General features: G+C 44.7%; 1 protein-coding gene across 16 annotated transcripts in view; it reads right to left on the reverse strand.

Moving 5' to 3' along the window:
* The window catches only part of LOC110537729 (transcription factor 7-like 2), a 69,362-nt gene extending 57,395 nt beyond the window's left edge, over positions 1-11,967 (reverse strand). For all 16 annotated transcript variants that reach the window (XM_090192732.1, XM_090192735.1, XM_021624067.3 and 13 more), the window contains exons 1-3: positions 11,457-11,967; positions 11,233-11,302; positions 10,315-10,418 (exon numbers count right to left, since the gene is read on the reverse strand). In XM_090192732.1, coding sequence (XP_090048858.1) covers positions 10,315-10,418; positions 11,233-11,302; positions 11,457-11,639 — 357 coding nt within the window. In that variant the 5' untranslated portion in view covers positions 11,640-11,967. The remainder of the gene's footprint in view (positions 1-10,314; positions 10,419-11,232; positions 11,303-11,456) is intronic.
* Between the last annotated feature and the right edge of the window lie 391 nt (positions 11,968-12,358).

The following is a 12,358-nucleotide window of genomic DNA, read 5'->3' on the forward strand; positions in this document are numbered from 1 at the left end:
ATTGTTTCAGAAACACTGTGATGACAAAAAAAACGGTTTGAAATGAACATGGTAATGGATATCAGATCGTTAGAGAAGAAAATGTTAGGGGGCATTGCTCTTAATGTTGAACAAAGACTGGCTGAGTTCCCCTTTGGAGTCAATGACGGAAAAATAAACAAACAAATGAATTCCATCCATGAAGAACAACAGGACTCCATGTTGTGATTGGAGTTAGAAAATGGGCAAAATGTTCTGCCTGTCTGTCTGCACGGGAGTGGAATCTTTTACTCTTTCTCTCTCTTTGGGATTTTGTTCCATAAGATTTACAGGGTAGTCACATGCTCTTCCAAACACGAAAACGTTTATAATTCAATGAAAATGAATCTAAAATACCTTTCAAATAAAGTTATTTTAATGTTGGTAAGTATGGGGCCGACTGTCCCCAGCCTGCTCTCGACCAGAACCCACACATAGCCAAGCACAAACATATGGCCTTATGGCTTTAGTACAATGGCGCCAAAGGAGATGGCTGCCGTTTTATGGTCTCCCAACCAATTGTGCTATGTGTGTGTTTTTTCGCATTATGTGTAACTTATTTTGTATATAAATGTTTCTGTCACCGTCTCTTATGACCGAAAAAAGCTTCTAGATATCAGGACATGGATTATTCACCTCGTACTGGAATAAGATTTTTTTTTCCTTTAACGAGTCGGACACGAAGGATTTACTTCAGACACCCGACAAGGCCCACATCCCCGTGATTCGCATGAGAAAGAGAGGGAGTAATCGAGGAGCCTTGTAAGGATCCGATGGCGAGTGGGTAATCTGCCTCTTCCATCAGTACTCTTAGCCAACATACAATCATTGGATAATAAAATAGACAAACTACGATCACGAATATCCTACCAACGGGACATTAAAAACTGTAATATCTTATGTTTCACCGAGTCGTGGCTGAATGACGACATGAATAACATACAGTTGGCGGGTTTTACGCTGCATCGGCAAGATAAAACAGCCGCCTCCGGTAAGAAAAGGGGTGGCGGTCTGTATATATTTGTAAACAACAGCAGGTGCACGAAATCTAATAGTCTAGAGGTTTTGCTTGCCTGAGGTAGAGTATCTCATGATAAGCTGTAGACCACACTATTTATTAAGAGAGTTTTCATCTATATTGTTCGTAGCTGTCTATTTACCACCGCACTCAATGAGCTGTATACGGCCATAAGCAAACAGGAAAACGCTCATCCAGAGGCGGTGCTCCTAGTGGCCGGGGACTTTAAAGCAGGGAAACATAAATCCGTTTTACCTCATTTCTACCAGCAGGTTAAATGTGCAACCAGAGGAAAAAAACTCTAGACCACCTTTACTTCACACACAGAGATGCATACAAAGCTCTCCCTCGCCCTCCATTTGGCAAATCTGACCATAATTATATCCTTCTGATTCCTGTTTACAAGCAAAAACTGAAGCAGGAAGCACCAGTGACTTGATCAATAAAGAAATGGTCAGATGAAGCAGATGTTAAACTACAGGACTGTTTTGCTAGCACAGACTGGACTATGTTCCGGGATTCTTCTGATGGCATTGAGGAGTACACCACATCAGTCATTGGCTTCATCAATAAGTGCAATGATGAAGTCGTCTCCACAGTGACTGTACGTACATACCCCAACCAGAAGCCATGGATTACAGGCAACATCCACACTGAGCTAAAAGGTAGCGGGACTCTAACCTGGAAGCTTACAAGAAATCGCGCTATGCCTTCCGACGAACCATCAAACAGGCAAAGCATCAAAACAGGACTAAGATTGAATCGTACTACACTGGCTCCGACGCTCATCGGATGTGGCAGGGCTTGCGAGCTATTACAGACTACAAAGGGAAGCATAGCCGTGAGCTGCCCAGTGACACAAGCCTATCAGAAGAGCTAAATTACTCCTATGCTCGGTTCAAGGCAAAAAACACTGAAGCATGCATGAGAGCATCAGCTGTTCCAGACGACTGTGTGATCACGCTCTCTGCCTGCCTATGTGAGTAAGACCTTTAAACAGGTCAACATTCACAAGGCTCCCGGGCCTGATGGATTACCAGGACATGTACTCCGAGCATGCGCTGACCAACTGGCAAGTGTCTACACTGACATTTTCAACCTGTCCCTGACTGAGTCTGTAATACCTACATGTTTCAAGCAGACTACCATAGTCTCTGTGCCCAAGAACACTAAGGTAACCTGCCTAAATGACTACCGACCGAGACAGCCTATAGGGAGGAGGTCAGAGACCCGGCCGTGTGGTGCCACGATAACAACCTCTCCCTCAATGTGATCAAGACAAAGGAGATGATTGTGGACTACAGAAAACAGAGGACAGAGCACGCCCCCATTCTCATCGACGGGGCTGTAGTGGAGCAGGTTGAGAGCTTCAAGTTCCTTGGTGTCCACATCACCAACAAACTATCATGGTCCAAACACACCAAGACAGTCGTGAAGAGGGCAAGACAAAGCCTATTCCCCCACAGGAGACTGAAAACATTTGGCATGGGTCCTCAGATCCTCAAAACGTTCTACAGCTGCACCATCGAGAGCATCCTGACTCGTCGCATCACTGCCCAGCCTCAGACCACAAGGCACTACAGAGGGTAGTGCGTACGGCCCAGTACATCACTGGGGCCAAGCTTCCTGCCATCCAGGACTTCTATATCAGACGGTGTCACAGGAAGGCCCGAAAAATTGTCAAAGACTCCAGCCAGCCTTGTCATAGACTGTTCTTTCTGCTACCGCACACTGAGCGCCAAGTCTAGGTCCAAAAGGCTTCTTATTAACAGCTTCTAGGCCCAAGCCATAAGACTCCTGAACAGCTAATCAAATGGCTACCCAGACTATTTGCATTGTCCCCCTCCCCTCTTTTACGCTGCTGCTACTCTGTTTATTATCTACGCATAGTCACTTTAACTCGACCTACATGCACATATTACCTCGAGTAACCGGTGCCCCCCGCACATTGACTCTGTACCAGTACCCCCTGTATATAGCCTCGCTACTGTTATTTTACTGCTGCTCTTTAATTATTTGTTATGTTTATTTTTAATTTTTTAGTTATCAATTTTTTTATTAATATTTATTTTTCTTAAAACTGCATTGTTGGTTAAAAGGGCTTGTAAGTAAGCATTTCACTGTAAGGTCTACTACACCTGTTGTATTCAGCGCATGTGACAAATAAAACGTGATTAGAGTTGATCTGATTCGATGCTACTGATACATACTCTAACATGCCTATTCTTTCTTTGATGGCGAGGCTGAACCCAAGAAATCCACCACAGATTCCACTTCCCACCTCCCCTTCAACACAATACAGTTCAACATGTAACTTTGAAAGTAGACCATTCCATTTCTCAACTTCCAATGCCAGTGCAGCTACCCAGCGCAGCTCTGGGACAAGGTGTGTGTCCCAAACGCCCACCCTGTTCCCCATATAGCCCATTTGGGATGCAGCAAAGGGCTTGGGCTGAACCTCCCTCTGCTGGGGTCAAGCCACGGCCCACCAGCACTGCCCAGCTCCCCTCCCCCACCCATCCACCAGGCCGGGCCCCGCACCCTAAGTGAGCCGGTGCCCAGCCCCAGACCCGGTGGAGCCACCCCAGCCACATGGGGCAGGCACACATGGGTGCGATCACAGTGACCTAATCCTGCCCCATCTGATACCCATCTACCAGCAGCTCCACCCACACCCTCACCCACCCACCACCACCGCTCAGCTCTGGTCTGGTTCTCTCCTGCTGTTGCTGCTGTGTGGTTCTGCCGCTCTGCTCCGCCACGGCTGGGCCTGTCCCAGCAGGGGACGCACGTCACATGACCACAGCAGAAGTGGGCAGAACAACCTGTGACAGAGGGCTGAGTTCCTGTGTGGCCTCTTGAAAGGCACCAAAACAGCTTGCAATAATTTACAGTGATTCATAATCATGTGACAGAATTCATTTATGTAATATATGCATTGCTAGTCACTTGTTATAACTATAACCATTTACAATAAGATAGGCCCTACACCCAAACACATAATTGTAATACTGTGAACGACGTCCATGACACACAATTTTATAACACGCCTCATCCACATTGGGTAGAAGCAAGCAACACACTATTGCGTGTGTGTCCAACACAGCTCAACCCACTACGACTTCCCTCCCGACCTATTCAGACGAAACATCGAGCAGCATTCAGTTACATGCTTCACTGTGTCATGCTATGAACCTTCTGTGAAATGACAGGGATTAGGGCAATAGTAATAACGGACACAGTTTTCATGTGACGGGGGGGGGGGGAATTCCACCAGAGCAGGCCCCGCACAAAACAAAGCACATCAAGATGAAAGCTCCCACCCTTCTCTGAGCACACATGGTAGTTTGGATGCAAGACAGAAGACTCACAAGCGCAAACGGGTCATAAAGTTCCTTACAGAGCCAGATAAAAGAGAGAGCACATGGCAACCTGTCATCTAGGGCCATGCAGTAACCATTCGGCCACCCATCTATAAAATGCCTGTCAACAAGAGAGAAGGGGACTGGCCACCCCTCAGAGCCAGGTTCCTCTCTAGGTTTCTTCCTAGGTTCCTGCCTTTCTAGGGAGTTTTTCCTAGCCACTGTGTTTTTACATCTGCATTGCTTGATCTTTGGGGTTTTAGGCTGGGTTTCTGCACTGCTGATGTGAAAAGGGCTTTATAAATAAATGTGATTGATTGAGAGAAGACAACAAACCCCACAATAACAACTCTCTCTCTCTCTCTCTCTCTCTCTCTCTCTCGCTCTCTCAAACAGGCTTTGTGAACAGACACACCCCATCACCCAACACACTGGTATTTCATAGTTGGAAAAACAGAAGACTGATTTCCTATCTTAACCCAGGCCCAGATGCTGTAGATGAGATGACATCACAGTGGACGGGCCAAAAACAACGGCTTCATTCACAATGGAGGCCTCAGTCACTCGTGTTCTACTAGCTAGCGCCCAGGAAAACAACGGTAACCTGCCTGAACTTCACACCACCGAAGGGTTGACCTCCTCCACCCTCCCTCCAGGGCCTAGCTTCCCACCACCACCCCCACCCCCACCCAGGCACCACCCTCCTCCATCTCCCCCTGGCCCTCCGCCAGTGGTGGGACACGCTGCTGAGTTCTCACCCCCAGCCTGACAAATACCAATTGGCCAGGGACACAGACACAACAGGGTGAGAATGAGACAGCTGTGGCCCAGGAAGGCAGGCCATTAAAACGGAGACAATCGGCCAAGTGGCCCAGGAGACTGTCACTCACTCTACCCAGGTTACAGTGTCCCCAGCCTGGACACCGCAGCTCCATAGAGTCCCAGACCCGAACCGTCTCCTCCGTATCTAGCTATCTACCTTAATTGTTATATCTCCAGTCCCCTATAGCACAGAGCTCGGGCCAGCTTAAAGGTGCCCGCATGTTTTGTTCAGCCACCTTCATCTTCTTTCCTCTTGCTTTTCCTCCCCAGCAATCCCTCTTTTTCAGAAACATCATCCTGAAACATCAAAGTGATACCACCCTCTGACATCAAGAATCAAAAGTTATGGTTATATAAGCCGGGGGATTTTTCTCTCTCTCTTTTGATGAAAAAGTACAGGCTGTGTGTATATACTTAAAATATGATTCATCTGGGGAAGGTGATGCTGTATGAAAGTGCCATGTAACGGCACTATGAAGTACAGTAACACGAAATGATACAAAACCTGCTTCCCATATGTCACATGACCATTAACCTTCGAGCGACCTATCAGACACCCTTGTCATTTATTTTCAGGTAGGTCAACAGGAAGCAATATGAACCTGTCTACAACTACAGTGTCCTAGTAACACGGGGTACCTCAGCCCCGGATTGGAATTTGGAAAAGTCAACGATTCGATAATTACACATCAAAGGTGTACAAAGCAGGTTACCGCATGTTCCCGAGGCCTATATTTAGTCCTGCTTGCAAGGTGGAGACTAGGAAGGAAGACGTTCTATTTAAACCCCCCTGTGCTGTGCCGGCCTGTGTGATAATCATCCTCCTGAGCATCTGGGCTGTCAACAACAGCAATTGAGCCTCCGTTTGGTTTGCTCCCGTCAGCCAGTGAGTCACCTGGGTGCAACATCTCTTCACCCCCCCCCCCCCCCCCCACACACACCCCAACTGTAAAGACCTCGCAGACAAATAGAAACAGGGACCCAAAGAAGGACCGAGCGGCTCATGGCGGAAGCCTCTAGTAGACTAAAGAGGAGGGTTTATTAGAGACGCTCACTTCCAACTGAGACTCTCTCAGATTCGTGAGTAGCACTCTTGTAAAAAAAAAAAAGAGGCGGAGTTATAAACCATGTTAGTCATTGAAACTGTGATTTTGAGTCAAAGACTATGAAAGAGAAACCTCTGCAGCAGATGCTGGAACATCCACCTTTCAGGAGAGCTCTTTAAATGGACTCAAAATTTGCTGTGGGGAGGAACAAGGAAATAAGTGCATTAATAATTACAGCTATAAACGCCTCAGGGGATTCAACAGGTTTCTTATATTTTCTAAATGTTTCCGCCTCTTAAAATAGGCTTGTACACATTTTCTCTCGAGGCTTCTTTATAGCCAACCACTTCAAAGAGCTGAGGATGAGGGCCCCTTATCATCATTTGTATTTAAATCTGCAGCCTCTCTGTCATTTCCTGCTGTCCTAAACATTCTCTGACTGACACGGCTTTCTCTGAATGTTCTACTGCGGTCCATACATCTATATGTACATCCGTACCGTCGGTTATGGGCTTGTAAGGAAGCATTTCACGGTAAGGTCTACACTTGCTGTATTCGGCACATGTGACAAATAAAGTTAGATTTGATTTGATTTTCATTCGGCTACTCTGCCAGACCGCCACCATCATCCTTGATCATTTCAATAATCTCATGCTTAAAATGTTAAATTACATAATAAGGAGCCGTTTTGGGGCAGTCAAACATTTCCAAGGAGTTTTTACGCACACGCACACACACGCGCACGCGCACGAGGGCCGGGAAAAGCTGCTTTTCTTTAGCGGAGCATAATCCAGCACCACAGTTTCTTATCGTTGTCAGTCAGAGGCACAGAGCCCCAGCCCATGGGCTTGTATGCAGGGATTACAGGGCCTAAATCAGTGTTCTGCTATTGTTTACCTAGGGACTAGGGGCTAGTTGAACAAGCCAGTGTAAACAGCACTTCACAATGCCAGACAAGGATGTGTGATCTGGGGACGTGCGATCCTGGGCTTTGCTTGTAATGAATCCCTTGATCTGGGGAAGGACTAACACTTAAGGCACAGATAGTTCAGCACAGAAGCAATGCAGAGGCACACCCACAGACAGAAAGAGGGAGAGATACGGAGAGGGAGGGCTGAACTGGTAAAGTTTTTTTTTTATTTTTTTAAGATTGTATCCTGTTTCCTGTGTGACGATACTCAAAAAGTTGACTGACGGAATTTAAGCGGAACACCAAAAAGCTCAGTTAAGAGTATTTGTGAAAATTCACTATCAAATATTTGAAACAACGAGCTGGCCTTTTAATAATGTTCACTTGCTCAAGATTCAATACATTGAAGAAACGATGTGAACACGTCCGCGATGAACTGTTCTAATTGAACAGGGGTAAGTGGGATATGATTTACAGCCGCCCCAGTCTGTCCGCTAGACATGTTAGCGCCTGTGATCCACACGGTGAACCACATCTTCCACATCACAGGCTCTCTGGGCTCTGATGATTGTCCTGACATTCTAGCCCTCCATGAGCACAGCCCACCGCAAACATCCTCCACCCGGGGCCTCACCACCCGCCGGGATGCAAGGCCATCAGAGAGAAGAGGGAGAGAAAGGGAGGAGATAGAGAGGGAGAGGAAAGAGGAGGGGAGATAAAGAGGAGAGTGACACGGGGAGTAAAGAGGAAAGAGGATAGAGAGCAGAAGGAGAAGAGGAGAGGGAATGAAGAAAAGGGGAGAGAAAACAAGTGTATTTATATAAGCGAGACAGAAGGTAAGGAAGAGAAGGAGAGGGGTGATCGCAAAGGAGATTCGAAGAGCGAGACGATGGGCTGAGAGAGACGGCTGGGGAGATGAGGAGGAGTGCATTGTGGCGAGGATACCATGAGGAGGGAGAGAGAGAGGAGAGAAATAGACAGATCAGGAGGAGTGTATTCTGGTGGCTCTCATTTAGAACCCTTCCTCCGCAGGGGTTTGGCTCCTTCAAACGACCCTCTTCTACTGATCCCCTCAAATGAAACAATGTCTTCTGGTAATCCACAGCATTACATACACCCTGACCCTTCTCGCGTCACCGCTACACACTCAGGAGGAAGCTTTGTTCACAGAAAAGCTAGGGAAATCTAGTGAAGCATCTGGGATTGTCTCAAATCGCCTTCTTTTGACACTGTATCTGGAAGGACAACTGATATCTACATTAATGTTACAGCCAGAACATAATTCCCTGGCATGTCCCATGAAACGACGCTGTAGTAATTGTATTAGGACCCGTTCGGCTTAGAAGGAACACGCTTTCCAGCCTTGTGTTTTCTTTTTAGACATTGTAAAATGATTTCTGTAAAGAGAATAGATTTTTGTGAAATTCTTTTGAAGAGTTAATAACATTAATTCTAAAACAATAAGGGGTTCGATTCAACTGTCTGGGGTAAAAAATCAGCTAATTAGACAATCTGTTTCGTGAGGCATTTCAACTAATTGAAGAAATGTACATATTTTGTAACAAAATGGATTCAAATTCTCCTTTCAATAGTCGAATACTAGTCTTATAATAGTCTTATATATTTTAACAAAATGAATTGTTACCCTGTGGATAGTCTAGAGTTTTAACAAGGTCATTTGACATGCCTAAACAAAAGTTCAACAGACAAGAATAAATGGAAAGAAAAGAGAATATTTCTGTCATTGTTTCCCGTGAGGTAAATTCACAAATTGCTACCAAAACAAATAACAAAGATAGGCATCAGCCAAGTCAAAAACTGACAAAATGAACCCAGCTAAAACAATGAGGCGATAGAGCGCCTGAGCTGAGATAGAAGCAGAGTGCCTGCCTCTGGGTGAGGCGAGGTGAAGACAGGCATCACCTTGTTCAACGTAAACATCAGAACTGGTAGGCCAAACAGAAGGGGATTCACAGCCCTGTTTCCCCTCGCGCCCCACTGCCATGTCCCATGCAATAATCACCATCTACACCATCCTCCCTTCCTTTTGAAGTGGCAGGTAGATAGACAGAAGTGGCAGGTAGATAGATCTGCAGCTACAGTACTGCTATTGCTGCCGGGTAATTACAAGGGAAGCAACAAGTGAGCATTGTGTGGAGCCGTGGAGACACATACAGACACAAAAGGAAGAAAGTGCCCTTTATTCCCAAAACAATCTTTAGAACCTATGTGCTTTGCACTGCGGGGCATTTAAGGATAAAACGGGGGAATTGATTTATAAGAAGAAAGAGGTAGCGACACATTCGTTTCTGGGCGTAACGCTGAAAATAATTCAGAGTATTGTGTTTATTTTATAATGACAGCTTTAGAACGTCTCAATAAAATGTGTTCATTATTTTTTATAAATGTCTGATGCATTTTGAAGGCATATAAAGCCACTACGTGGGGCCTAACAAATGGAAGACTGTTTTTGGTCTGTATACAATTAGGTGTCTCACACACACACAGACACAAAACACACACTTGATACTTTTTGGTCATTTGAGTGGCAACATGACTAGGCCTCCTATCCGGACCCCGTTTAAACTTGAGCTTCTGAATGTGCGAGCGTTTCTTTCAGAACCCTTGGAGTGTTGATGAAAGAAACGTTATGACCCGAAATGAAGACCGAAAAGTATGCTTTAAAAAATAATAATTAAACGCCATGCCAAATATGTGCGTTTTTGTTCTTCTGTTTTCGGCAGATTTAACAGAATGTGCTTCACCTCATCAAAGATGCATAGTTCCCTTTAATGTTATAAGATACCAATACACAGAAAACATACAAAAGTGTGCGCAAAATACACTTTGTTTTCTGATCTACTGATTCAGGCGATACTCAAACTTGCATGAGGGTGCGGATGTATACTTCATATCAGAGTAATACCATGGCAGTACAGAAATCAAAATCTACTGGAGTACACGTGGCTTTGAATCCCTTTTTCCCCAGACTTTCTCATTCCCTTACAGTTTGTTGCCCTCGCAATTTGACTTTCAGGTATAGACGTTTAACTGATCGTGCACCTGACCTGGAATAACAATCCATAATAATGAAACAGAGTGATGAACTCGACATTGTGATGTGGAAGGTGGACTTACAGATGGGGACATTGATCCGTTTGGGATGTATGGGTCAGGCAGCATGAGAAACGGGTACCCTGGATACGCTGTTTTGTACATTCCTCCATCTTGATGTTTGGAAACTGTGGAGTGAGACCAACAACAAAAAAATGTGAGATAACATGTTTTCTCATGTTCACTTACCTTCCGAATGACTTTCATTTTTGTTGCTGTTGCCTACTGTAGTTAAAATTGGTATAATAAGCAAAAGTATTTTCAACAAATAATGACCGAGAGTTCTTTGACAGATTCTAGGTTACAGACTTGTTTTTACTACTGTCACATATTTGTGTGACAAAGTGACAGCCCTAATCTTGAATCACAAAAACAGACAAACCACCATCCCTTGTTGTTGTTGTTGTTTGTCACACACCACAGTGGGCTAACCACTGATCTCGCAAGTCTTGACTGTTGATGGTAACAAAATGTGTGATGCATCTTTACAGGCTGTCCAAAAAGAAGGTAATTGATCCACAGAATATTTTTTTCAACTCCCTTTTAGGTAATTGCATGAGTGGACACATCTTGGTGATTTATCACATTCAAACATTTCTACTGAACTAGAGCTCCTTATAAACTTTAAATAGCGTTTAACTTACCTGCCCTGAGGTTCAGCACAGCCCAAAAAATGTATTTGTATTTTTGACAGAATTGGCAAGAAATAAACCTAACGTAAAGCTTATGCCTACATTATGCTTTTGGTTTTAGTTAGGTCTTTCAGAATGAAGTTACTTGAAACATTATTACCATGTCATAACCCATGTAGCCCAGGGAATGAATACATGGTCACACAATATTGTCAGAAATCCCAGGGAACGTATTTCACTCACTGCGATGCAATTTGCCTACTTCAGCTGCTGTCTGGAAATATGCGAGTTTGTTAACGTTAGTTCTTACCGCCGTCGAGATGCTCCCGGTGTTTCTCTTGATAACCTCTGTGTTCGTTTTGCTGTCCCCGTCTGACCGCCTGAAAGTGTCCAAAGCAATGACAGTAGACATAGATTAGTAACCTGAGAATAACTTTGAACAGGCCAGGCGACAAAAGTTTCACACCAAGACCCCTTAAACAACCGCTTTCAACCTTACCAACAGCGCATAAGAACTATCTCTCTTGTACCTACCGCTGCGTTCGGACTTTGATTCGTCTCGGATTCATTCACCAGAGACGACTTGAGGTCAGCTAAGTCCCTTTCTGTGAAAGCGTTTTCTTGAATTTTCTCATCTTGATCGCCTTCATCCTTAAAGGATATCATTTCATCGTTCGCTCCAAGATCATCTCCTCCGCCGCTGCTGAGCTGAGGCATGTTGCTTTGAAAATAACAAAATATTGTCCTAGCCTAATCAGCGGTGCGCTCCTTAGAAAAAAAAAAACGAAACTTTCTATTAACCTAAACCTCCCAAGTTTGTTGCACTCAGATACGGCCAAAGTATAAAACTCAACAAAAGTTGCTCTGCTGTGGAGCGGCCCTGTACGTTGAATGTAATGCAGCCAGGCAGCAACAAATAGTGCATTTGAGCTCAAGACAAGGCGAGGACTCCCAACATCAAAGAGCGCCGACCGGTGATTGACGGATTCAATGACTTGTTGGGGGTTGTACAATTGTTTCCGCAGAGGGTACAGTTCTTAAAGAGACATCACCTAAGAACCTGCTGGGCATTAGCCCATTCATGACGTTTTAACACCTCATCATGGATAGAGTTACTTGTTTTTAACAAAGGGGACACTTTGTAATCTTTCAGATTCTTGTGCATTGAAGGATATTTCCCACAACGTTATCTAATGTGTAACATTGTTATAGCATTGTTATATATAAACACACACACACACACACACACACACACACACACACACACACACACAGAGAGAGATCGGGGATGTAGAGTGTAAAACTTGATTCCTTCGTATACAGTGTGTATTTAGATACAACACCTAAAATCATCTTCTCCCAACATTTGGTGAAGTTGTAGAAATATTTATTTGACATTTGTATTTATGTAGTGAGAACACCAGAGACGTGTAAGG

Source organism: Oncorhynchus mykiss, chromosome 12, assembly GCF_057628025.1.
Source record: "Oncorhynchus mykiss isolate SJ-2025 chromosome 12, ASM5762802v1, whole genome shotgun sequence".
Taxonomy (NCBI): domain Eukaryota; kingdom Metazoa; phylum Chordata; class Actinopteri; order Salmoniformes; family Salmonidae; genus Oncorhynchus; species Oncorhynchus mykiss.